General features: G+C 48.6%; 1 protein-coding gene across 8 annotated transcripts in view; it reads left to right on the top strand.

Moving 5' to 3' along the window:
* The window catches only part of LOC120370271 (neuropeptide Y receptor type 2-like), a 42,721-nt gene extending 15,287 nt beyond the window's left edge, over positions 1 to 27,434 (top strand). The window contains exons 2-6 of one of the 8 annotated variants that reach the window (XM_039484711.1): positions 2,032 to 2,438; positions 5,106 to 5,266; positions 5,404 to 5,544; positions 17,650 to 17,725; positions 25,840 to 27,434. In XM_039484711.1, coding sequence (XP_039340645.1) covers positions 25,887 to 27,050 — 1,164 coding nt within the window. In that variant the 5' untranslated portion in view covers positions 2,032 to 2,438; positions 5,106 to 5,266; positions 5,404 to 5,544; positions 17,650 to 17,725; positions 25,840 to 25,886 and the 3' untranslated portion in view covers positions 27,051 to 27,434. Of the gene's footprint in view, positions 1 to 2,031; positions 2,565 to 4,791; positions 5,083 to 5,105; positions 5,267 to 5,403; positions 5,545 to 16,277; positions 16,367 to 17,610; positions 17,726 to 25,839 lie in introns of those variants that run through there. The other 7 variants (XM_039484709.1, XM_039484710.1, XM_039484713.1 and 4 more) reach the window with 7 other exon arrangements.
* Positions 27,435 to 27,868: the final 434 nt, after the last annotated feature.

Genomic DNA, 27,868 nt, shown 5'->3' with positions numbered 1-27,868 from the left:
ATGTACAGCCTTCTCTCCATGGGGGCCACGCAGAGGCTGGTCCACCTTCCCCACAGCTTGAGAGTTATAAATGGGGACAAATAAAATATGCTCTAAATGTCATGGGCCAAATTCACCACTGGCATAAGTGGGTTCAGCTCCAATGACTCCAGAGAGAGCATTCACCTCTGTGGCAGGGCAGGTAGCCGGATCCTGTTAGGGGGAAGCAGCTTTCAGAACTGGTCAGAGAATCTACCAGGGCATCTTTTGATTTGTGGCGCTGTGTCCCTGGACTTCCTGCTGTGGGGACCCACAGGCCAGGTTCTGCTGGCTTGCGTTGGCGGAACTCAAGGGGTGAATCTGGCCTTTTGACAGCAAGACGCTCAGCATCCCTTAGATGAAATAATGCAGCAATGCTGGACACCTGCAATTCTATGCACTCTCCTCTCGCTCTGGCTCATTTCACGCTCAGTTAAATTATGCCTCCTGGGCCTGTATGTGGGCTCGCCCATCCCTCACTGCCTCCGAAAATCAGATTAACAGAAACAGCTCTTTAAAAACAGATTTTCTTTGGCTGCTGGGAAAATCTGAGTTCCTTCTCTTAGGGAATGGAAGCAGAAGCTTCCTACAGCACTCATGGAACTCTACTGTGTGGAAACAATGAATGGGACCAATTTTCTTGTACATGAGGCTCTTTTCACATGATAGTTCTGCCTCTACCATAATCTCTTGTATCGCTCATCCTTATTTTATCTGTTTTTTCCTCTTCTTTTGCTCATTAATGAACTCTCTGCCTGAATGTGTGTAGATATGTACATGGATAATTTGATAATTTTTTATACTTAGTTAATAAGTAAGGAATCAAATCTCTTATACAGAATTAGGCATTTTGAATGACTAGAGAGAATTCTTGTTTGTCTCTTCCCATTTGATGGTATAAGTTTGAGAAGTGCAAATGACAAAGAAAGAAAAAGTGTCAATTATTGTTGGTATCAGCAGGGGGAGACACACAGCAGATTTAGGGAGTAATCTGGCTAATGGACTGTCCAAACAAGGGGTCTCAAATTAATTTGCCTTAGGGCCTCAAATCCTCAAATCCTCCCAGCAGCCCAATAATGTCACTGAAGATGGTGTTCAGAAAAGAAAACGTTTCTATTGTATTTTTGATTTTGAATTTCTTAGAAATAATAAAACTGTCATACAACTTTATATAATTCTTCGTCTGCCAGAGAGTTTTTAGTGTTTGCCAGACTCCTGGCAATGCTTCAGTTCTGTCAGTTTGTCGATGTTTGGCCTCTGTGACAGAGCAGTTGAAACCTTCAGGATTGCAGCCAGGTGTGCATCGGACAGTTGTGTTCGGTATTTTGACTTGTTTATATTCATTGTGGAAAAATGCGATGCTGCATGGCTGACTCTGCCCGGCAACTAATTATGATATCTCTGTCCCTCTCCCCCAGCCAATGGGAGCTATGGAGGGTGGCACCTACAGAGGACATTGCCGCAGTGGGGAGGCTCTTGGGCTGCAGATGGCCTGCGGGCCGGGAGTTTGAAACCCCTGGTCCAAACTAAGGCCTTGATTCTGCAAACACATATTCCCAGGAGTAACTTTATGCACATGAACAGTCCACTTGAGCCAACCCATTTGTGTGGGTAAAGTTAGTCATGGGAGTCTTTTCAGGTTCGCATTCCTGCTTTAGAGCCCTACAGGGGCGAGTGGTACAATTTTGTCATATCACCATCCATTGTTTCAATACACCCATCCAAAGGAAAAGTGTAATGAAAGAAGGGATGTTCTTTGCATATATTTTCCAAATTGTGCAAATTGGGCAACATTGACTATGAAATCTAAATATAATGGAAGGTGGCAGTTATTTCCTCATTAGCACATCTCATTGATACTCCTACAATCCCAGGTATCTGAGTTTATATGAAAATATACTGGGGACCTTTCCCAGGTCTCTTGGTTAGGTCCCACAAGCATCTCCTGCTAAGGGGCTGATTTTCAGTATCAAGCACCACTTGACAATGGAATGTTTTTCTTTCTTTTTTTAGAATGTGCATCTCAGGAGGTTCCAAGGTTTTAAACTGAAAACCAAACACACTGCGTCTCTGGCAGCAGGATTGTGCATTGGGGAAATAAAGAATAAGATGGACAAGAGAGAATTTGGCTGAAATCTGATGGATTTTGTCCAAAACTCTTTAGAATTATCCACTCCTCACTGTAACCACATACTCTCATAGCTGCTGTGAAGCCAGTTGCACAGAGACCAAAGTGGAAGAGACACTGCTTTGCCTTATAAAACCGGCAAGATCAAGAGTGGAATCAGATGGGTTTCACTGTAATTTCAAACCATCTGCATTAAATCTTTGTAACTATATATGAACTGGAAGTGGAACTGCTTCGATACGTTACCACGACCTTGGATCAACTCTTCAAGAAGAGGCAGAACAGCTGGAAGGTTATTTAAAAACACATTTTTTCTTCCCTGTTTCACTTTGCTTGAGATGAAAACAAACACTACTGGTTTTATGGTCCTTCAGGACTCCTGCTTCATCCAGGCAACTTCAGTGAGACAGATAGGTAGGTAGGTAGGTAGATAGATAGATAATTGTATATGGGGATAAATAGCATCTATTATTCCTATCACTATAGTATGGAATCCTGTAGTTGCATTGGCCAACTCATATAATCTGTCTGTTTCTCCATCCATCAGTAAAATGGGAACAACAACGGTTATGATGGGGCTGTGAGGATTCATTCATTAATGCTTAAATAGCACAAAAATATATAACACATTCCTGTGTTAGTGCTAAATACTATTTATAATCCTAAATCTTGGAGATTAATTTCAATGGCATTAAAAGACAACAGAATTGTGGGAGGGGAACTGTAACCAGAGATTCAGGATAGGCCACACTTAGGGTGGCCCCTCACGCACTCCCAGAAGATCAGACGTTCATTCTGGTACTTCTGCGAATGGCGTGGGCTCACCCCCACAGGAGTGACCCCGCCCTCACCAGCATGCCCTTGCATGCCTGGTGCGCACAAAGTTATGCCACAGTGGGATGCCATTTTGAAGAGTGCGGCGTGATACAGATACTGGACAAGGGACAAACCACCCCAAACAGCTTCCAACCAGACAAGTGGCCTGCCTAGCCATGCTCCTTTGCCTCTAGGGCTCTCATCCGGTGGAGCTCAACAGGGAACCAGCCTTATTTTCACATCATGGCTTATTTTCTGCTTGAATTACATCCATCCTTCCCCAGGCAAAGCCCCAAATGAGCTTTGTGCAAGGATACCTGGGAAGGTGGGGGATGCCCAATCTGCAGCCAGGACATGGGGCCAGAGCACAGCCCCCTGTGGCCATTGTTCTGGGCTATGGTCAGTAACAGTAGCCTCATCCCTTCCTTATCCACGCTATGGGGGATTCCATAAAGACAGAGCCTTCGGCCCTTTCCGTAGCCAGCCCCCTCTACCCTGGCCTGTCTGGAGCTGGCACTGAGACCCTTTCTGCGTTTGCAGAGGTCCCCTGCACGGCTCTTCCTTGCAGGGCTGGTGTCGTACAGCGGCCTTTACACAGGCCTTCTGCAAAGGGATGAATTCACCAAGGAGAGAATATACTGGTGTGATTGTTCCCTTCGGAGCAAGGCAGGGGAGAAGAGAGGGAGGAAGGGAAGGAAGCAGGAGGCTGAGAAAATAGATAAAGCAAGAGAAAGTAGCAAATGGAGAGCAAGGCAAAGGAGAGAAGAGAGAGAAAAGGGATGGGGAGGTAGAAGTGAGACATGTTCTGGGGCTGCGGGACTCTGATTATTCACTTTTCCCTTGATGCTGCTGCTGCCTGTAGCTAAATATACAGAAGCACATTTTATACGGTTATAAAACCTCTGCCTGGCTTGGTCTCCTTCCTCCACAAGCTCTTGTATAAACCATCACAGGCTGGCCTGCCAAGGGCTCTGGCATGTTAACGAGTGAGATTTCCCACACCAGATCTTCTCTACAGCCTGGAATCCACGTTTGCATTCCATCAGGAGCCCCAGCCCTTCCCTCCTCCAAGCTCCAAAACAGGGTTAACAGGGAATAGGAACCTTTGTGGTTGCTGTTTATTTGTACGTTCATTCCACACTTTGCACACATCCCTCCTGACGTTTCACACTCAGCACAGGTGTCTAGCACACCCCTGCATTGTCAAAGCCGCTTTGCACTGCTGCCCTTCTAGTTGCTGGTACTTCCTTGGCTTCATAAGCTAATGACCAGCTGCCACCATCATAGAGAAGTTAATGCAGTCCCAGTCCGCCAGCAGTGCCAGCTTTGTGTAGGGCTTCGAGGATGGTGCCTGCCCCTCCTGCTCCTGCCCCCACCGGAACTGCAGATCCCCTAACCATGCAGAGTTGCCTTTGTCGGGTCTGGGGAGGGTGGATGCTGCCACAATAGTTTGACTCCCACAGTTATGTGGGAATGGGATCTGCAATCAGCCGTTGCTAATATAGGCCAGACAGTCTGGCCAATAGTAGTTTAAATGCTGTCGGTGTCACTTCTGTCATTTTGAACATATTCAACAGACAGGGTATCACAGCCATGAGACAGAGCCTTCAGGTCACATCAGATCCCACAATCACTACTGTCTGGCTGGCAATGTGATTTTTGCTATGTTCATTATCTACATAAAAGTTTGCCACAAAGTTCAATCATATACAGCGCACTTTGATGTCAAACATGGAAGTCTTGGGTCCATTGAAGGTAGAGAAATAATTCATTTACCTCTATTCTGCAGCAAAATGTCTTTGAAAGCCTAGTTATATTCACTGTTTCAGCAGGAGAGGAGACAGGAAGAGATATTCACAGACAGTCAAGAATTCTGAATACAGGCAGAATGTCACAAAGTGCTGCGCTGATGCAAAATATAAATTGCCGGATACAAACGCCAACATTTACAGTTGCTTTCTGTGACTATTGTTGCTACTAGGGCTGGGGCATGAACTAGATTCAAACATACACAAACTTTTGGGAAGCTCAGAAATGGATCCCCATCTAGAGCCGAACTTTACAGCTCAGGGCAATCTCTAGTTCGTCCGAAGGTATTAATTAAAAATACCCATACACTCTTTGTTGTCTTTTTCCCTGTTAGAGCTGATTATTTTTGGCACTTGTGCACGACAGCAAAAAGGTAACCCTAGGTCCAGGAATACAAGTTACACAAACATTCAAGCAATCCTCACAGCGGAAACGAAGGAATTCTCATTTAGCAGAGTGCAAAGATAATGGTCTCCTCGCTGCAAAGTAATTGAAGTAAGTATACTGTCATCATAAAATCTCCCGAAAGATCCTTGGAGGTGTTCACTCCTGGAACTGTCACCATAACAACCAACATTTGTAAAGGGAGAAAAGTGCCTTCAAAACACACTATTTGAAATTTTCAACTATAGAGTGAGGCGACACAGACCTCATCAAGGTGACAGAGAAGCATTAGAGGAAATGGGCGCCTTCGCAAATTAGAAGTTGCAATGTGCATTTGGAAAATCTTGGTAGCAGAGGAGAAAGCAAGGAGGAGGAGCCAGCACTATATGGTGAGATGGAGGATGGGTGGGTTTGTGACTTAGGGAGTGGAGCTCTGCATACTGGGATCAGTTCTTGCCTCTGCCACAAACTTCCTGTGTCACTGGGGAAATTCAATCCCTCTGTGCCTGTTGATAAGATGGGGCTACTATCTCCCAGGGGGATCGAGAGATCAATTCATTAATGCTTGTGAGGCTTCTATACTAGAGTGATGGGGGCTAGCAGAGTAGATAGAGCAGCCAGCTGTCCATGAACCAGCAGCAAGCGACCAGCAGACCAGTGTGAGAACTGCTGCACTAAATAATACCATCTGCCAAAAGGCTGTCCCAGCATAACACTGTGCTATATGCTGCATCAAGCCAAGCCAAGGGGAAGGCAGTGGCTTCCAGGAGGCAGGGTTTTGGTGCCTGTATAGATAAGAACGCTGACATTACCAAGAAGGATGAATTTCTAATGTTACGCTGCACTTCTAAAGCACTTTCCATCCCAAGAGCGCAGTGTTTTAAAAACATTGTTCCAGCCTGACAACAGCAAAATGAGGGTGGGAGGCACTGGAGGTTGGCTTGCCCAAGGCCATGCAGTGAGGCAGTGTCAGAATGGAGAATAACCATCGCAGGAGACCTGGCATCGAGTCCAAGCTAGCACTTTTGCTCTGTGCTGTTGGTTAAGCTGATCTTGGTTTCCTTTATTTTTTCTTGCAAAGACACTACGGATGAAATTCACACCTGTACAAAGGGCCAGCAGAAGGGCTATGCGCCACTTAAATCCTCAAAATAGGGCTTATGCGGGACTTGTGTGTTGCACAGACCTTGCGCTGGTTCCTCTGCACTGGAGTGAATTTCACCCCCAAATTAGTGTCATTCTTTGCAGGGAATTTCATCATTCCAATTTCAAAGGAACAGACTTTTTATCCCATAGCAGTTACTCACTGGCACGAGAAGTCCCAGCAAGCAGTAGATTCGTTAGGCTACCCTTCTGCCTGGCACCAAGAATAGGAATCGGATTGTGAAATCAGCACCTGATGTGTTCTCTGTTGCAGAGTTAAGTCAATGCCAGGGGAACAAAACCAAACCCTTATGCTTCATAAGTTTGCTTTATGTTATTACTGCCTCTGATTACGCTAGGGAGAAACTTGCTTCTTCTGTCTCCAGGGTGAAGTGGTGTTCAAGGCGGATTTATAAGATACAGGCTCGCCTATTGCCTTTCTCTGGGGAGAGTCTCTAGGCAGAGCGGAACCCCTATTTAATAATATTGAATTGCAGGCATGTGTTACCTGAGCAGTTGCTTGGAAAATGTCCCACAGTCCCCATGGCAATTTGCTAGCAATCGAAGCTCAGGCGTATTAGCACATTCTATTTAATTAGCAACTGTGAATTTGCCTTTTTATCATTCGGAAGAGGTGAAGGAAGGACAAACCCAGAGGTCCCTGGCTCCTACAAGGTTATGCACATTCCAGAATTCCCTCCTGTTAGGCTGTGCACATTCCATTCCCCGCCCCCTCCCAGGAGCTTAACCCCACGTAGATCTTGGCTACTCCTGAGCTGTTCTGTATGGAAGGAGCTTGGGTACTATAAAGCCCTAAAATAGAATGATTCCAGGGCTCCCTCTTATATGGCCATGCACAGTCCAAGGCTTCAGCCTATGGGGCCTGTGTGTTCCTGGGCTCCATCCTATAAGGCAATGCAGAACTCCAGGGCTCCCCCCCATAAGGGTGTGCTTGTTCCTGAGCTATCTTGCAGCTGCTTCCTATAAGGTCAATGGTGTTCCAGCCAGGGTCACCCCTCTTCGTCCCCCATCCTCCCTCTGGTCCCCTTCTGGGCACTCAGATTCTGTTGCACTTCAGGGTGAAGGCAGCAGTTGCTGGGAGAAAAGGTGAGATGGATAGTGGAATCTGAGCAACTTTAAAGGGGGTGGGTTGGGGAATCAAAGCAATGGAAGACCCCATATCCCACCCCTTTGCTCCATTCCAGGATTTCAGCTCCAAAGGTTTAAAATCTCTCCTGCATGTCTTGTTTTTATGTAACAAAGTCCTGTATGTTGTAACCCGCTGGTCAGGGTGTGCTGTCTCCCCCTCTGCGTCTGATCCACCGAGGATATGAGTCTCTTAGATCTCTCAGGCGACAAGCCTGGCTATTTAATTCAAGCTATTGAGATCTGTGCTTTTAGCTCTGGAGGTCCCCAGTTCAGTTCTTGGTGGTAGCTAAGATGACGACTGTCACACTATTATTTGACAAGCAGTACAACAATCCCATTCTCAGTCCACTGCAGGGCAGCTGCTGTTCACTCACGGCTACTCCTGGTCATCATGCCAGGGTTGGGCTCACACCCTGTCACGATTGTCCCCCTCACCAAGATGGAGCCTCAGAGGCTCTTTGTCCCCCTCGTCAATGACCCGCCAATAAACGACTCCAACGTCTGGTTCAGATAGATAAGGTGACACTTAATACACTTCTGGGAGAGCCAAACCAACTACATTTTATGCAACACTTCCTGTGTTTTGTAACAATAGGACATAGTCATTCCTATCTGACAGCTCTTTGGTGTCCTACAGGTACGTGACATGAGTTTTGTGGGGTTTCAGTCAAGATTCTAGGAAACAGGAACAGCAAAAAGCGGGAGGGGGGATGGACTATGTGACTTCCTGACATCCCTTCCAGCCTTATCTTTGTATAATTCTATTAAATTAATTCCTGGTGTAACTCCATTGACTTTACCCCAGAAATGAACTTGGCCTCAAGTGTCCCTAACACAAAACCCCATCATCACAACTGGCACCTTTGGTGGCAGCCTCAGCAGACAGACCAAGGGCTGAGTGCAGCCTGGGGAAGGAACTCCTTTATCATACCTGATGGTGGTCTCTCCAGAGTTGAGACAGCTGGGTGGGGGGGCGGTGTAGCAACCACTCTCCACGTACGTGCGTTCAGGAACTAAGTGTAAGACTTCAGTCACTATCAGTTTAGCACCTGGCACCCGCACTACATCCATTTTAAAGAAGGCAGATACTGAATTTTTCTCAGGCAGTAAATATGCTGCCTTTGGTCTTATACAGCTTGACACTTACATAGTGTTTATGCTAGAGCTGTCAACCACACTGTCCAGCTCTGTCTGCTTCTGCTGTCATAACCCCGTGTTTATCACAGCACAGGTTGCAGCCCTGGAAGTAATTGACACGTCACAAATTCTGCATTGTGACTTCTGCATGGGGTCATCAAACAGGAGGATTGGGCCAGGAGGAGAGATCCTGATTTCAATACATGTGGCTTTGATGTGGCAATAACAATTATGAAAAAACACAGGGGAATGGAGCAGATATATCATCTGTGGTACTAGGAGCCACAGGAGTATCTGAGCACCTCACAACACTCATGTGTGGTGGATGAAATATCTTTATACCCCATTTTACCAATGGGGAACTGAGGCAAAGAGAGAAATTAAGTGACATGCACAAGGTCACATAGAAAGTCGGTAGCACAGCAAGGAATTTAACTGAGATCTTCTAAGTCCTAGGCTAGTGCCCTAACCACCCAGCCATCCTTTCATCCACTGAGCACTGCACATAGTATATTATTATTGCTCAGCACTGTAGCTGTACAGACACAGTATGAAGTCTCTGCTCTCAAGAACTTATCTTCAAGGTATTGCCCCCTTTGTGAAAGCCATTTGTTAAACAGTTTGGTACATAAATAAACAGCAACAACCTTCCAGGAAATTAGCAAGCTCTGAGCGTGGTGACTTGCAGAAATGACCGCTAAACAGAGAGGACCAAAGTCTGAACTCTAGTATGTGTCTGGAATCAGCTGCTGACTTCTCTGCTAAAGATCTTGCTGGAATATATGGGTGCTCAGATACCACCGTGATGGGCACCATACAAGAACCTAGATGATACGCTGGATGGATTAATCCTGCTGCTCCCTGAAGACAAAAGCATGGGCTCACCCCAGCTGGACTGGATACCTTTTGTATTTGTCGGAAGGGGATCTGAGGGCTGGATCCTTGGCTGGTGTGAACTGGTGCAGTCAGCTAAGCTAGGCTGATTTGCACCAGCTGAGGATCCAGCCCAGGGAGATTTGAACTCTGGCAGTAGTCGATGAAGCAGAGCTTGGACCTTTGGATCGTCTGTTGGTTACAAGCGTTAGCCTTTGTAAATCTGTTTCTCTAGGCTTTGCTCTGTGCTTCCTCATTTACATTGTCACTGAAGATGTACTTATCTCCTCTGCCTGCTTTCGTCTTCAGCCAAGCAGAACAACTTGCATCCCTCACTCATCTATCTAGGTTCTTATATAGTGACCATCACTGCAGTATCTGAGCATCCATATATTCCAGCAAGAACCTTTCTCTGAAATTACACCAATTATTTTTCTGACCCTGGAACTTGCAGGCAGGGTTAAAAGCAATTACAGAGAACTACAAATGCAGAGGGTATAGACAGATACTATAGATCCTTATGCCACCTTTCTGGAGGTGATTTACTTGACAGATACTTGGCTGAGACCACCAAATTTGTGGCACCTGTGGCCAGTTGTGTTCAAAAGGGAAAATTGGCTTTTTGTGCCACCACATGTGTTGTTGTCTCCATCCCTGACTAACAAAGCGCAGATTTCAAACCACACTAATGAACCTTTTAGGCATTTTAGTCACATGCACATGGAATCAAACAGCTGTTTTTAAAACGAAAGGCTGCTTTTTAAATGTGTGTCACCACTGCTGCTCCTGGCCCCAGCTGAGTGAGGAAGCAAGAGTCTGGAAGCCTTGGTAACAAGCACTGTATGACAGATTCCTCACGGGGAAAATAACTGATAATATTTTTTTCTTTGTTGAAGGAAAGTGAGACACAGAATTTGCCTTACACTCAGAGACTTTAAGTCCAGAAGGGACCATCATGATCCTCTAATCTGATCTCCTGAACATTGCAGGCTACATAATCTCACCCATTCACTCCTGTAATAGACCCATAACCTCTGGCTGAGTTACTGAAGTCCTCAGATCATGATTTAAAAGTCTTCAAATTACAGAGAATCCACCATTTACTCTAGTTTAAACCTGCAAGTGACCTGTGCCCCATGCTGCAGAGGAAAGTGAAACCCTCCCCCTGGGTCTCTCCTAATCTGACCCAGGGAAAATTCCTTCCTGACCCTAAATATAACAATTAGTCAGACCCTGAAGCATGTTGGCAAGATTCACCAGCCAGACACCTGGGAAAGAATTCACTTAGTAATTCAGAGTCCTCTCCATCTACTGTCCCATCACGGCCAGTGGAGATATTTGCTACTAGCAGTCGCAGATTGGCTACATGCCATTGCAGGAAGTCTCATCATACCACTTATCAAGCTCAGTCTTGAAACCAGATCATTTTTTTGCCCCCACTGCTCCCCTTCAGAGGCTGTTCCAGATCTCCATTCCTCCGATGGCTAGAAACCTTTGTCTAATTTCAAGCCTAAACTTGTTGTTTATAACCATTTATTCTTGTGTCAACATTGGCGCTTAACTCAAATAACTCCTCTCCCTCCTGGTATTTATCCCTCTGATGTATTTATAGAGGGCAATCACCTCGCTCCTCAGCCTTTGTTTGGTTAGTCTAAACAAGGCAAGCTCTTTGAATCTCCTCTCATAAGGTAGGTTTTCCATTCCTCTGATCATCCTAGGAGCCCTTCTCTGCACCTGTTCCGGTTTGAATTCATCTTTCTTAAACATGGGAGACCAGAACTGCACACAGCATTCCAGCTGAGGTCTCACCCGTGCCTTGTATAATGGTACTAACACTTCCCTGTCTCTACTGGAAATACCTCACCGGAGGCATCCTAGGATTGAATTAGCTTTACAGGAGCAAGACTTGTAACCTGCCTCCTTCCATTCCAGACAGACCTCTGGTCAGTCAAACCCCACGTTGCGTCTGTTCTGTTGCACAGATATTTTGTGATACGTTTTGCTCCCGGGGTTGCAAAATTCATTGTGAAATTCAGAAAGTGGGGAGGAGTTTGCTTTTGCCTAGTCAACACTCAAACACTGTATGGGTTTTGGGCTGCAAAGATCCTCTGAGCAATTCCACAGATTGCTTGAAAAGGTAATCGATTGACCTCTGGAACTTGCTGCCACAGGATATTATTGAGGCAAAGATCTTTAGCAAGATTGAAAAAGACTGGTCATTCATGGGATGAATCCTCCCAAGTGCATGCATGCTTGTGCGTGTGCCCAGCTCACATGTGGAAATTTCCCAATGTGTACTTTGGAATATTTTTGCCTGTAACAGAGGTGCTCACCTGGGAAGATCTGACTTGATGAGAATAAGTCTAGCACCCATATTTCCACTAGTAAGGATACAAATGAACAAAGACTCTCCAACCTCATGCTTCAGGGCATAAACTGCCTGCCAGCTAGGATCAGGAAGAAATTTCCCCCTATGGTGCACTGTTGCAGTTAGGCGCATTATAGGCCTTTATGCACTCATTCCAAGTTTCCAGTACTGGCTGCCATTGGCTATTGGGCTCGATGGATCATAGGAAATGGCAGCCAGGAAATCTGTCCAGAGCCAAGCAGGCTTCCTGATACTGAATCTCTATCTTGGAGGAACCTGCTGGCTTTCCTAGAGAGGACCATAACTGTGTAGGCAGTTTGGCCCAGATCAAAGGTATTTAGGTGCCTGACATTGGAAATTTGAGGATCTGGGCATTTGTGAAATTAGACAGGCCCCTCTACTTGGTACCTCCATCTCTTTGCCAAGAGAGAAACCCAGGCTCTGCAGAGGGGATAGGCCATCACCCAGCCCCTGCTGCACCAGCAATTGAGCCACCCTTGAACACAGTGGGGGATTTTACAGCAAATCTTTCCCCAGGCTGATTGCTCCCATTGATCAAGTGAGCAGGGGCGGCTCTAGCAATTTCGCCGCCCCAAGCAGGACGGCACGCCGCGGGGGGCGCTCTGCCGGTCGCCGGTCCTGCGGCTCCGGTGGACCTCCTGCAGACAGGGGCGGCTCTAGGCACCAGCAAAACAAGCTGGTGTGCCTGGCAAAAATCTAGCGGCAAAGGCTGGGGGGGGCCCCCCCCATCCCTGCCCTGCGTCCCCGTCCCGCAGGCCGGGCGGGCGGCGCCGGCGGCGGGCGGACCTGCATGCCTGCGCGGGCGTCGTAGCGGGGCGGCGGACCTGCGCGCTGCGCGACGCATGACCTGCGGAGGCGCTCGGTCAGCGGCTTCGGCCTCCGGCGCACGCGCGACGCCAGCGGGGCGCGGGTCAGCCGGGCCACGCCAGGACCAGCGGTCCATGCCCTGCGCTCTGCGGTCATGCCTCGGCTGCGGCTCTCTCGGGCCGCTCGCCGCGGCGGTGGACCTGCCTGCAGACGTGCCTTCAGAGGGTCTGCTGGTCCCGCGGCTCCGGTGGACCTCCCGCAGACATGCCTGCGGATGCTCCACCGAAGCCGCGGGACCAGCGGACCCTCTGCAGGAACGCCTGCGGGAGGTCCACCGGAGCCACCTGCTGCCCTCCCGGCGACCGGCAGAGTGCCCCCCGCAGCGTGCCGCCCCAAGCACGCGCTTGGCGTGCTGGGGCCTGGAGCCGCCCCTGCAAGTGAGGAAGGTGAGTGGCTCTTGGCCAGTGGTTCCTTTAACTAATTAGAAGCTCAGGGTCCAGCTGGCATTTTAGCGCTTCACTACCAAAGCACAAATCCAATAATAATTACGTTATGGCATGGAGAGATTAGGCAGGCTGGCACGCAGCCCAAGCCTGCTGTGCAGCAAGGAGAGCCAGACTCTCAGGATAGGGTCTATGCAAGGGGGTTTGGCTAACCAGGGACAGCAGGGTGGCGATCTCGGGGACAGTGGGACAGCAATGGGTGGTCTGCTTTCACTCCCCAACAGGCCAGCCTGAACTATGCTACAGCTGTGCAGGGTTACTCCACGGTCACATGGAGTGGAGGCTGTTTTTAGGGCCTCGTCCTTCCTAGCCCCATCGTGGCTGCAAGCCCCCGGAAGCGCAAGGAGTGGCAAGCTGCCTGCAGCACTCAGTCCCAGAGGGGCCTGTCTGTATGTGGCCGGGGGAGCCTTGGCCCAGCCCATTTGGATACCAGTTAGAGGTGGCAGGGCAGCATGGGATGTGGGTGTAGGATATGCACTCTATGCCTGATGCACACGGGAGTGCCAATTGCCCCCAGTGATCCTTACACAGGTACCACCCCTGTGGCACTGCATTCCTTCCCCACACCATGACTCAGGCTCCTAGGAGCCATAGTAGAATCCTAAAGAAGTAGAGGACGAGTCTGGATGGGTAGCTGCCAGTTAGACACAGGTCTGGCCTTCCCTAACGGAACAGACAGAGAGGAGCACACACAACCCGAGGACGACGAGGGCCCGGCTGCAGGCTGTGGTGTGCTGCAGAGCTCTCCAGTACTCCGGTCACACAGCTGGGCTGGATCTGGGGGGCAGCACATCCTCGCCTGTCCTACATCAGCGATGGACTGCACTCTGCAGTGACAGGAATGTTCTCTTTAGCAGGGTAATGATCCGCGGCCACATGCAGACAGCAGCAGAGTCAGCAGCTAACCGATACAGTGCTTCCTCCCCGGGCTCTGCCGCCCCTTCTGCTGGGAGAGACAGGGGCTATTGTGCAGCTAGTTTAGCCCAGGCATCCTCAGCGTCCCAGGCCCTTTGACCTGGTTTAGTTCTGGGAGAGGAGAGGGCTCTGACTGTTGCACTGATGAAGTGATCCAAAGCCCATGAAGAAATCTCTCATCTTTGGCTGAAGCGATTTGTTAATATTTGCAGGCATCTCATCTTTAGTGCTAAACCCTCCGCTGGGGCCCATTTGAGCTGTGGGAGGGGAGCGAGTACAGACAGTTACGCTGATTAATCCAAAGTCCATAAAAAAAAAAACACACAATTTCTTTGGCCCCAGACTCAGCGTTAATATTTGCTGGCATCCAATCGGCCGTGATGTTGCAACACCACATGCCAGAAATGGAAGAAATTCACCCCATAGCTCTGAGCTGCATCCTGACAGCACCAGGTGAAGGAGGATGTTGCTGGGGGCTGCCTCTGCCCTCTTCACAGGCATCTCATGACAGCCAAGCGGGGAGCTCAGGGGAGAGCTCTGGGGCACGGGTAGCAAGCATCTCTTGCCAGAAGGGAGGAGTCTCTCTTGCACCTGGGTAGAAATCAGCCATCCACGTTAGTCCTAAGGCTCTTGTAGCTGGAGTCAGACTTTCTCCCTCCTACAAGAAGAGACTCAGGATATTATGCATCACTCACTATCCATCAGCTTCCCTTCCTGGGATGTGATCACCTGCTTCATTATCTTCCAAGGGGACAGATGGGAGACACTGGCTCAGCTCGGGGCTCCTCAGTTTAGGGGGCTGACCTGCTGCTTCTCTTCACCCAACTAGCTGGGAATTGGAGAGCCACAGCTGTCCCTTTGGTCTTGAGTTTTTGGTACATCTAAACCAAAATGGAATAGTGTGAAAGAGGAAGGGGGAAGAGAAGGACGCAAACCTCCCAGGCAAAGGTGGCTCAGCAAGAGCGAATAAATGACAGGCTGGATTTGCCTGCCTGCAGTTACTGAGCTCTATCCTGTACTTGTAAAGAGACTTTATTAAAGGAAATGGCAGACAAAGGAAGGATGGTCCAATGGTTAGCACTTGCCTGGGACTTGAGGGACTTGGGTTCTGCTTTGCCACAGACTTTCTGTGTGACCTGGACAAGTCACTTTGTGCCACTGTGTGACCTGGACAAAGCACTCTGTGCCACAGTTCCCCATCTGCACAATGGGGGTAATAGCACTGCCCTGCCTCCTAGGGGAGTTGTGAGGATAAATACATGAAAGACTGTGAGGTGCTCAGAAACTAAGGTGACGAGGGCCATGTAGAATCCGAGAAATGTAGGGTTGGAAGCGACCTCAAGAGGTCCATCACCCCCTGCTGAGGCAGAATTAAGTATATCTAGGCTATCCCTGACAGGCGTTCGTCTAATATGTTCTTAAAACCCCCACTGATGCGGGTTCCACAACTTCCCTAGGTAACCAGCTCCAGCGCTTAACCATCCTTCTCAGCACTAGGGAGAGAAAGAACCTTTGCTAGTGTCCAGCGTGCTGCCATGTCCTGAAATACTGCTCAAGTGTTTGAATAGCAATAATACTGTAACAACAACTTACAAATGAATACACAAATGCCTCCTATCCGGAAGGGTCCCAATGCACTGGGCAGATGTAACCCCCGGAACAGTTGGCAGATGGCACACTGCAGAGGTGATGCAGAATACATTAAAGCAAAGCATACACTGTAGCTCATCAGACTTGTTTCCTCACCTGACCTTGGTAAGCGGAAAAGGTTCAGCAAGCAGCACTGATTTTTGTGTCTCCTGGGCTGACACCGATCAGGGGCTATCAAGGGACGCCTACATTCAGACCTGAGTCTTTTGCAAACCAGAGCAGAGTGCTGACCCCGGGATGGAGAGATTAGGTGGCCTGACTCTTGAACTGGCAGAGTTCAGGCGTGCTGTGCATGCCACGGGCCAGATGAAAAGCGGAGCTGCACGTGCCTGTCACATCTGCACCCAGCACGGGGGCAGAGGTGAACAAGCATAATCCTTAGGCTTGTGAAATGATTACACCTCAGCCTGTTTCAGCAGCCAGTGTAGATCAGGCCTGCTCACTCCCCGCACTGTGTTTATTACTGTTTAGAGTTATATTTTTGCTAAGGCACTCAGAGGCCTTTGGGTACAGCTGTCTAATACATTGCTGAAAACATATTGTGATTATATTGCAGAGCAATAAAGAATCTATCCCATTCATCCATTTACTGACTGCTTGGAAGCTGTGGGTGACTCGGACAGATTCAGGAAAGAGATGTCTCTGGTACGGACATGTTTTGCCTTTCCTTCCTCTGTCTGGCCATTTGGGTTTTCTCCTTTTCCCTTAGCACCCTGGACCTCTTTGAGCAGGCACAAAAAACCCCAGTTTGATACTATTCGGCTCCTGATTCTCCACAGTTGACCAGAGAGAGGAAGCGCAGCCTGCCAGAGCCACAGCCGTGCCACAATGGCTTCCTAGTTGAAGTGTCTCAAAGCAGATGCTGGGTCTCCTTCTCCTCATTCCCTCACTCCTGCATTTCCTTGTCCAGGTCAGCCTCCTTTCTATTGGCTGGCCACCTGTGGGACCTTCAGCAAGACTGGAAACCCTGCCCTCTCTGCTACTTCCCCCATTCTGGCTGCAGGATATTCTGCCATGCCCCACAATTCTGCCAGGCTAGTTGTTGCAGGAACACCAAACTTTTGCTGTCGTGATAGGTCACCTCTCTCTTTCTTGAATTACATCTCTATGGGGTTTTTATTCCAAAAAAGAATAGAAAATGTAACTCCACCAACCCCAACACACAGCGATGCCTGTTGTATTAACGCAGACACATCTGCACTAGACGGTAAGCTCCTGGATGCAGAGATTGTTCAGTTTGGACAGCACCAGGCACACGGAAGGCTCACTTGGCTTCCTAGCTCCAATTTCTGAAAAGGGACAAGCAGTTGCCCTGTGGCTACTGCCATTTCAGACCATTATTATTTATACCACTGAAGCACCTAGATTGTGCCAGGTACTGTACAAACACAGAGGAAGAGACACTTCCAGGCCCAAAGCGCTCACAATCTATACAGGCAAGACAAGAAAGGCACAGAACGAGTGGAATGAGGTTTGCCCAAAGTCAGGAGCAGAGCCAGGAACAGAACCCTGGTCGCCTCATTCCCCAGCCACTGTCCTGGCCACTAGACCTCACTGCCTCTCCCTGGGATGGGAAGATGATATGATGGAACATTTCAGCTTCTTCTTCTCTCCTCCACTGCAAGAAGCCCCTCAGTGGCTGAACAATGTATGAACAGCAGCAGCAGGCTCCCTCCCCCTTTCCTTTCCTGTTTGTTAAAACACACACACTCCCTCTTCTTTCTCTCATTCAGTATCTAACGGAGCATCCAGCTTTGTGTGGCAGGGATTGTCAGTCACTCTCCTGGAGGAAGCTCTGAGTGCCTGCAGGCTGGCATGTCAAACTGTTCCTCCGGGATGAAGCACATTCCAGGAGCACAATTGTCCACATGATTTTTGTTGTTTTCCAGGAGTTAGTTTTAGAAGTGCTTTAATCCTGCTTGCTATAGGTTGATCCACGCAGAGAGAAAGTGGAAAGGCAAGGACAGATCCCCATCCCAAACAGCGATGAGACAGTAACTCCAGGTATGTGGCTTTGCTGTGCCTTCATTACTGAATTCAGAGAATGCTCTTGCATTTGCCAGGTGGGTTGGGAAGGGCTCATTCTTGGTGCACAGTGGAGATTTGGTATGTTTTGTCCATGGCAGAGTTTAAGCATCATCATCCCGGGGATTGATTTCAGGCGCTGGCAGCACTGAGATATGGAATTAAGAAGGTGCGTGCAGCAAGCAATACTGACAGGAGTTTTGAGCTGTTCCTGAGCAGAAGCAGGGAGCCTGGGGAGCAGGATGCTCAGAGGGAAGAGGGGATAGGAAAGGGGAGGCTGGGGGCATCTGCGGAAACTAATCACAAACCTACAGAGCAGAGAATGGCAGGTGTGGATATAACGAGCTGCTGCCTGAGAAATTCTGCTCCCTCCTGTAAATCTTTCCCTGCATCTTCTGATAGAAACCTCCTTTATGCTGGTTTCCATTGTCATTTACATAGGAACACGCTCTTGGTTCCATTGTCATCTACATAGGAACATGCTGCTGTCACGTCAAGGCTGGGTGTAGAATGAAAGTCAGGGGTTGCTATCTTTCCTCCCTTGTTGCATATTGTTTTTAAGAGTGGTTGCAGCTCCTGGGGCTGGGTAGACTCTTTGCCATCTGCTCCTCAAATGTGTCCAACCAGAAGTTGAGTTACTGCTACAGGTTTGGTGGAAGTAGGATTCTAGTTTCTCTCTTCCAACTTTCTCTTCAGAGGTTCTCATCTCCTCCTCCATTATCTGCTGTGGTTGCATCTCACTCCTGGAGCAGAATCAGGCCGCACACTCCCCAAACCACAGCTGGATCCTGGCATACAACGAGCATATCCCTTCTCTTACCTCCTGCAGCCTCCCACAGCTGGTGCAGAGAAAAGCATGTCAGGAATCTGCTTCCCCATGCCCAGCCAATCTCTGCCACATGGCAATGTTGGAGGCACTCCTGCTACAGGCTTTCATGCCTGCAAGGGGAATACCAGCTCCTTTGTCTTTCTCCACAGGGCTGGGAATGGCTGGGAATGAAGTATGTGTGAGCTTCTCCACAGCCAGTGCTCCTCCATCATTCCTTATTGGGTCTTCTGCTGGGACTAGAGTACCTGTGAGCTCTTCCACAGTCAGTGCTCCTGCAACATCCCCCCCAGTGGTTTCTGTGGTGGGAGAACTAGGGCTGAAGTATAGACGAATGTCCCGTACAACCAGTGCGGGAATCACCTATTGCTCCTCCTCTTCTGAGCCAAGTAGCTGGGAGCTCCCCCAATCAACTCCCTTGCACCATTTCCTGCAGAAACTTCACCTGCTCCTTTGAAGCACCCTAACTGTGAAAGTATGAACGCATCATGCTAGGAACCTGCAGTTTCCAGTATGGAAACAGGAGGCCCTGGGGTTATTCCCCTCAGTTATGCTTCATCGCTTGAGCAACGCTAGGTCATCCAACTCTTGACCTCTACATCTGTTAGGGCTGTTTTAGTGCTGTTGTCCCTTCCTTGTTTTATCCTCTCTCCTCCACCCAGGGGCTCAGTCATGGAGTGACGAGGGATTATGCTACCACCTTCCTGGCGTGACATTCCCCAGAGTTTTCAGAATCAATTAAGAGTCAAACCTGGGCCCACTGGGTTTCTGAGCACAGGAGGAGCCAGAGTGCTGGGGAAGAGGCCACTTGATGGTGCTCTTGGATTCCCGTGGCTTCAGGGTGTTGATTCAATTTCCAGCTGCCTGACTTCCCTTGATTTTCCTCTCTGTCCCCCAGTCTCTCCCCTCCCCAGGAAGCCCTATCACTGTTCTACACAATATGGGGGTCTTGTGCTTCACCAGGATCAGATGATATTTTGCAGGGAGCAAAGAACAGAGTGGAAAGTGGGCAGGTTGGGAGGATCTCTCTCTCTCTCACACACACACTTTGGAGCAGACCCTCGGCCAGAGAAAAGCATCATAGCTCCTTCCGCTGAAGGCCATCTGCTACTGGCCAGTCTCAGAAACAGGATCTGGACTACATGGCTCATGTGTCTGATCTGATCTGGCAATTCTTAGGTCTAACCAGGCACAGCGGAAACCTAGCACATTATTGCTACATAATTTCTGGAGGGCAGAGAAGGGCTCAGACCCTAGAGTCCCCCTGTAGTGTGGTCCATAATGACTCTCTGGTGTTGCACAAGGAAGGATAGATCCATCTCTTGCAGAGTCCCCGCTTCAGGCAATGACTCCTGGCCCTCATCACACGGTAACCGTGAGGTCTGTCTGAAGTAGGCAAAGGGAGAGTTGGTCTAGTCCTTTCCAGGCATTGGTCTATCCAAGCCCTAACTCAACATTTATTTTTTTGACCTGATGAGCCATTATGGAGAGAGGGCACAGCAGCAATAGGACCATGACCAGGTACATGAAAATACAAAAGTTATTAGCAGCTCTTTGATTCCTTATGCCCCAAGCCAGTAGCAAAAAGGGACCATGTGCAATGTTAATCAGAACAGCTACTCTAAGACTGGAAGCAGAGAGAAGAGTCTGGCTCCAGGTGGGTCCCTTCCTTTCCCACTTTAAACCTAACGGTGACGGGCTTGCGACTGCAGAGGGCCTTTGATCTAAGGGTAGCCTTTGCCATTGTCCCCCTCCCGTCTGCTCCCTTTGCCCCCCTCACGCTCAGAAACTGCTGGCTGGAGCCACCATAATCTCACTACGCACTGCTTTTAATTAACCAGCTCTGTTTTCTGTCTCCAAAGGGAAAGACTCTCCCTCTCTGTCTCCAACTACCTCATTTTTCAGGAAATGTCCTCTGCCATTTCTCGTGTCCTGTCTCTGTATGGATCATGTTCACAGCCTGGACACTCACTGAAACAACGTATAGATCGGAGTCAAACCATCCAGGTGGCTCGTACTGGGGGCTGTACAGTGCATGTCATGGGGGCACACTCACCATTGGAGGTCAGGACGCAGCATTGCAGGGATTCTTCCCACTCCAGAACTGCCTTTTGGTGGCCAATCTGGTTCTGCAGTAGAGTTCTTCTGGGTTACTCAGCCAGGTCACACTTAAAGTTCAGTCCCCTCCTAAGGCAAGGAAAGTCCTCCTGCTGTAATTGGTCAGGCGCCAAACTGGCTTCTCCCAGTTGGCCTCTTCAGAGTCCTTTGCCTGGGTTCCCCGGGGCTGGCAGCACAGTGCTTCCAAATCGAACAGAACTTGACAGAATTTCACACTTCCTTTGCAGAGCAGCACCTGCCAGGGCACCTCCTCCAGCTCCACAGGAGAACTCAAAACTACAAATGAAATTAAACACTATTGAGGCATTCACCCCGCTCCAGGCTTGAGCCTCTCAATCTTCCTGAGCTCCTTTTCAGCTCCCTATTTCTCGTGCAGAACCCCAGCCCAGATTCTCTGGAGGCTTTGCTCTTGCTCCAAAGGCCTACCAAGGAGCTAGCTCTGCATCTCAGCTCAAGCCACAACCCAGCTCAACTGCTGTCCTCCACAGTCGGTTCCAGCTGCGCTTTCTTAAGCCTTTTTAGTGTGAGGCTTGGGTGTTTGCCATTCTAACACCTGACTCCATTAGTCCCACTCCGTCTGGGTGAGATGCAAGTAGGCAGGGCTGGCCCCATCTCCCCTTTAAGGGGCCAGTCACCTTAAAGTCGCCTATGACTCTTCCAGGTGAGCAGACCTGGATAGTGAGGTCAGACCGGCAGGTAGTCCAGGTCATTTAGAATGTGAATATTCTGGAACTGGATTTCATTGCCAACTGCAGTGGACTCTGGGTCTAATCCCTGGGAGAAAAGGAACCTAAAGTAGGTTGCATTGCTCAGCTGGGATAGACTGTGGCTGCAGACCTGGTGGATCCTTTGAATGGATGCTGGGCTGAGATTTCTATGCATAACTGGAAGCTACAGAACTCCCAGTTGTGGCTGCATTTCCACCAGAAATGCTTCTATTGCATCCTCAGTCTGGTCCTGTCCTGCCTTGAGAACTGGGGTGCAGCCATTCAGGGCTGCTGAGAGCGGGTTCGGGCCCTGGTGAAAAACATTTTTCGGGCCTCCCAACAAGGGCAGACCAGCTAAACAGGGCCGACAAAGCTGGGGAAGCCATGCCCCGGGCCCCCTTCCGGACCGCTGGGCCCCAGTAATTTGTACTGGCTTCCCCCCCTCTCGTCAGCCCTGTAGCCATTAAAGCCCACACTGTGCCCAGTGTCACCCTCCCACATTCCCATACGGGCAGGAGGTAGATTGTTGCACCAAGGAGTGGAGACATCCAACATCCCAGTTCTCCTTATTGGGGGTAGCCTCTCTCCCCTTGGGGCTGCAGTTGCCACACTCAGTGTGGCAAGTCTTCCCTGAAGCTGAGGATGAACCATGAAGCATCCACATACAGGACTATTATTCAGCCCCAGCAACGTGCTCAGTGATGTACAGGACACTAGTGTGGTCCGATTCCCAAAGGGGTTGAGCACAAGCAGTTCCCAGTGACTTCAGTGGGATTTGTGGGTTCTCAGCACCTCTGAAAACCAGGCAGCGCTCAGACCTTTAGCAAGGGCCTGGGCCACCAAGGAGACTTGACCTGTGCCTCTCCTGTTGAAAGGTACACTCCTCTCACAGACAGCTGGGTGTATCTCTCTACCCCTGAGGTCACCTCTTGCTCCCCGCAGACCACACACCTTCCCCAGCATGACTCTGCCTTTGAAGAGACAGAGATGGTAGGTTTAATCTCAGCAGTGGATCAGATCTAAATAATTCTCCTGCCAGAGGCACAAGGCCGTTGAACACATTCCCAGTTGTTTACGGTAGTGAAAGAGGTCTGGACAGCACATGGGAGTATTTCTGGTTCGGCCAGCCCACTTGTCTGCACTGCTATTGCTTCATTCCCACAAAAGCAGTTCCTAGCTCCTGAGATCTCTCCATTTAGCCTGGCAGTTTTGCTGGGGCTCTAGGGTGTGGGCGGTTTGCTACCCTAACTCCCACATCCCAATACGCATTTAGGGGGCTGTAACTCCACAGTTTGATTTCTCACTGGGATGAACCTTGGTGCATGAGCTGTCGACCTAGAAGCGGCCCAAATGACCTTGGAACAGCCTAATGGTGGGTTTTTTTCACCTTCCTCTGCAGCCTGGGGCCTTGGGTGGTTTGAACTAGAGTCAATGGGGGATTCTCCGTAACTTGAAGTTTTTCAATCATGATTTGAGAACTTCAGTAACTCAGCCAGAAGTTAGGGATCTATTGTAGGAGCGGCTGGGTGAGGTTCTGTGGCCTGCGATGTGCAGGAGGTCAGACTAGATGATCACTATGGTCCCTTCTGGCCTTCAAGTCCATGAGTCTATGAGTCTAGTGCGGTTTTGCCTCTTAACTAAAATTCCTTAATTGGTTTTTAATTATTGCCCTTTGAAAAGCAAAAGTCCATTAAGACCTTTTATGGTTGAGGCAAAACAGCCCTAATGATTATTATGTTTCTGGCTGCTCCCAGGTTGTTTTTATCGCTAGCCTCCAACTGAAGAAAATAGCTTGATTTTAAATAGGAAACTGTGCAGCCAGTTGGCAGCTGATGTGGGAAAAAGAGAAAGGGAAGGGATGATGCCAAGGCTGTGAGTAGATAGCTAGTTAGATGAGTACATATGGGGCAAGATAGACAGCAGTGAGGAAGCTGAGAAAGCCTGCAGTGAAAACATGTCCATCATTCATTCTGTTTTCTGCATCAGCCTTTGAACTGTAACTTTGCTCTTCCCTGCTGCAGTTTGACTTTGGCTCAGCCCAGCACCTGTTACCTGAGGAGGGCTGGAGGGGGCTTTCTGAGCCGCAGGGAAGCAGTGGGGCTAGGTCACTACTGCAGCATGCTGCCCATTGATCGGCAGCTTTGTTTCCATGGAGGCTTGTGCAACAAACTGTGTCTCTCAGCATTTTCTTTGTGCACTGATCAATACATTCTCTATGGCCCAACTTCTCCCTGCTCAGCTAATGTCTCCATTCGGGGCAAGGGCAGAAGCCTCTGTGGTGCGAGCTGCTAAGCCAGCTTCTCTTAGTTGTCAGGGATGAGCAGGTGGCCCTACGGTTTTCTCTATTGTAGTTAATGGGTCCTGCAGGGAGAAGAGAACGGTTCCAACAAACCTGCCTGTGGGTTTTGTTTAGTTGGTGAAGATTTAGTAGACACGACTAGTTCCAAGTGGGGTTACCCTCCCATTACCCCACCCAGCCTCATGTTACCTTCAACACTGACTTCTCACCCTCATTACCTTCCTCCCGGCCTCACCTCCTGTGACTGTGGGTGTTACCTTTCCCCCCTGCTGCCTAGGGTTACCCTTCCTCCTGACCTCTCCCACCTTAGATATGGTCCCCATTACCATAGTATGTGAGCCTCTCACAGCCTTTCGTGTATTTAGCTTGAGAGCCCAAGCAGGGTGCTTTGATCTCTCTTCGTACAGCTAAGGAACTGAAACACAGAGAGGCTAAGTAATTTGTCCAGGAAGCATCCTCACCCCTGGACCATCCTTTCTCCCTCACTTGCAGCTGTGTAGACTTTACTCTGTCAATGCACCGTTTTTGCCTAGATGAGAAAAGACTATAAAGGCAGAGAATCACCTCCTCTTGGTCAGACCAACGCAGCCTCACTGAAATTTGCCACTGCAATGGGATTGCCCTGATTTCACGGAGAGGAGAACTTACCCTAGCATCTCTGCCGTAGAAACCAGCACCGCCAGTAGAGCCACTGGTGCCAAAGTTGTAAATGCCAATAAAAACACACAGAGCGCAAGGGAGAGCGCAGCTGGGACCAGTCTAAATTAGGCTGTTCTCCTTCCCCTGGGCTTCCCAAGCTTTGCATCCATCAGAAGAGATTCCTGAAGCCGCTCCCAAGGGGAGCTATGATCCTTGTTCTGAGGAGTGATAAATGAACACCCAGCTATTTATTATCCATTACAACATAATTGCAGCCTCATTTACCATCATGATGGCCATTATTTTCATCCATTTGTTTAAGGAACTAGCTTAAACCACTGCACATTTCACATAAAAACTCAGAGTCATCCATTCCTTGGGTCATACTGTTCTGAGAACCCTGCAACTGTGGCTGTCAGGTAGATCTGCTGAGCTGCCCAGAAGCAGATGGTTCGCTGATTCCTGTAGAAACAAATGTGAAACTTCGAACAATTCATTTGAAAGGAGGACGATAAGATGCCATGCAGCTGCTTCTTCCTCTGAGGGTGCACTCTTTATTTTGGACCCACATTTCATTTCCCTCAGTCGAGCGGCATTAAAACCCTTTTGCTCGACTGGAAATGATTCAGAACAGAAAAGCTGAATGGCAAATTTGCAGACAATGTTATTTATGCAACTCAATTGATCTGTTTTCCTAACCAGCACTTTGTTCAAACGTTATTCTTGGATCTTGGCCACACATTTGGGTCTGAGCAGGCGGAGAGTGTGACCCCTGCTCACTGCTATTCACTTCTCAGCTGTGGGGGGTTCTGAAGAGAAAGGCTGGTGGGGATTTAATAGCTGTGTTGAATTTTATGCTGCTGTGTATGTACGGAATAAAACCCCTGCAGCGGCAACATTCTCTTATTGTGATCGCAACAAACTTCAGCATTGGTTTACGGAGTTGGATTGGCCCTGTGTCATCATGCACAATGCTGCCAGAGGCACTTTCATGTGAGATGTTTGGGCTCATGCACCTTTCGTGGGGGGAGGGGGACTCTCGCTCTAGTGTAACCATTTTGAAAAGCACAGCAGACCATAACAGGCAGGGCACACAGAAGTGGTACTGTAAGCTGAGCTCTGTCTTGGTCGCATCAGCATAGAGAGTGGAAGGACTGTTTGTTTGTTTGTTAAAAAAAAAACATTCACTTTTAAATAAATAAAATCTGAAAAATTCATTTGGGAAATGGAATGGGCACTAGCCTTTCCTTGGTGGGTTAGTATGAATCTTAGCGTATGTTTAAAATAAGGTCTAATGGGGATTAACATCCCTCTGAGTGGCTGTGGTAACTATGTATGGAAACCACAAGTTTATTAGGGAGTAGGGAAAAGTCAAGGAACGTTACCGCTGCTGCTGCTTCATTTGAAATGCCAACCTGGATATGCCACTGTGAATCGAAGTGCTTGAAGCTGCTCTCCTGTCTGAAAGGGTCTCACTTTTACTATTTCACTTTTACTCTTCCAGAGGTGACGTTACAGACCTCCCCCCGCTCCTGAAAGGACACACTAGACATGGGGCTGCTGAAGCAAACCAACAGCACCCTGGTGATGGAGGAACTGGTTCTGGATGAGAAGCTGCCACTAGGCTGGCACTCCAATGGCATTGCCACTCCTAGCCAGGGTCTCCAAGGTTCCAGCAGCATCATGATGGACAGTACCAAGATCCTTGGGGTCCAGGTCATATTGATCGCAGCTTATTCCTTAATAATTCTGCTGGGATTCATCGGCAACTCCCTGGTGATCTATACGATAGTGAAATATAAAGCCATGAGGACTGTAACTAACTTCTTCATCGCTAACCTGGCCGTGGCAGACCTCATGGTGGACACTCTCTGTTTGCCTTTCACCTTGGTGTACACGCTACTGGATGAGTGGAAATTTGGGGCTGTTCTTTGTCATCTAGTCCCTTATGCCCAAGCTTTGAGTGTCCATGTGTCTACTCTAACCTTAACTGTGATAGCTCTGGACAGGTATAGATGCATTGTTTTCCACTTGGACAGCAGGATCTCCAAGAGGCTCAGTTTCACGATCATAGCCATTACATGGTTGACTGGTGCGGTCCTGGCTGGCCCGTTGGCCATCTTCAGAGAGTACAGGCATGAGGAAATCCCATCCATCAACCTCAAAATAGCCGTCTGTTCTGAAAAGTGGCCTTCCGGAAATAACAGAGATGCCACCATTTATAGCCTTTCCATGCTCCTTCTGCAGTACATCCTTCCACTTGCCATTATTTGCTATGCCTACATCAGGATCTGGTTCAAGCTGAAAAATCATATCAGCCCCACCTCCAGCAGCGACAGCCAGTGCAGGAGGAGGAAGACAACAAAAATGCTAGTGATGGTGGTGGTGGTGTTCGCAGTGTGCTGGCTCCCCTTCCACATCTTCCAGCTTGCCATCGACCTGGATTTGGTGCTCATCTTCCATGAGTACAAACTCCTTTACACTGTCTTCCATGTGGTGGCCATGTGTTCCACATTTGTAAACCCCCTGCTCTATGGGTGGATGAACAAGAACTACCGGAATGGGTTCCTCACGTTCTTCAGCTGCCAGAACAAGCCTGAGAGTATCTACACGGATGGTTCAATTAGACGCCGGTCTTACACCTTCAAGGCCACCACTCTGAATGGGAGCATCAAGCACTCTGCTGGCAATGGGCAGCTGCCGACAGAGGTATAGAGATGAGAAATTCATTATCCACAGGGGCAGAGACTGGTTGACCCTGAACAGTTCCTCCCAGGACTGATACCTTTTAGAAGGAAATGTTGTGTTGCCAAAATATTGTAGCTACCGTAGCCAAATGGAAGCACCTACTGTATCTATCAAAACAATCAACTGTCCATTCTGTCTTATGAAACAGGTTAAGTATTCTGTCCTCTTAGTTCTGTGCTTACTTGTCCATAAGTACAGAGAGCACTGTTTGTATGTAAGCATGGAAACATGTGTTGTACAGAGGATATTTCCATTTAAAAAGTGAGATGATTCTCTTCTGCTATTTGTTGTGAAAAAAGCTTCCATTCACTGAAATAAGATCCACCACCAATATGGAATCTATTGAGACTAGTGCACATTAAATATATTCTTGTATCTGGTATGAACGTGCTCTTATTTGAACCTCTTCCTCGGGACTCTTATTCCTTCCTCCCTAGACAATGATTCCAAACAAGGAGAATCCCATTTTATCCTAGAAATAGAAACATTTAGGATTCTGCTTACTACTGTTAAACTCAGAATCAGTCTTGGACAAGCAGGATTGAGCAGCTGAAAGGTAAAGCCATGCAGCACATAAGCCTGTTCCATGATTCTACATTTCCAGCCACTGCAGATGGGTCACTTGTCCAGCATTACCTCTAAGAGGAGCTACTATTTCTAGAAAGCTGAGTAGTGGCAGCAGTGTAATCAGTAGTTTGTTCCATGACTGCTTAGTTTAGGCAAGGATTTAGGGATACTGAGTGTGGTGTGGTGACACTAGGCAACACAAGCTGTGTTTAGTTAGT

The sequence above is a fragment of the Mauremys reevesii genome, linkage group 8 (assembly GCF_016161935.1).
Source record: "Mauremys reevesii isolate NIE-2019 linkage group 8, ASM1616193v1, whole genome shotgun sequence".
NCBI classification, from domain to species: domain Eukaryota; kingdom Metazoa; phylum Chordata; order Testudines; family Geoemydidae; genus Mauremys; species Mauremys reevesii.
This window is presented reverse-complemented; position numbering and strand designations above follow the sequence as displayed.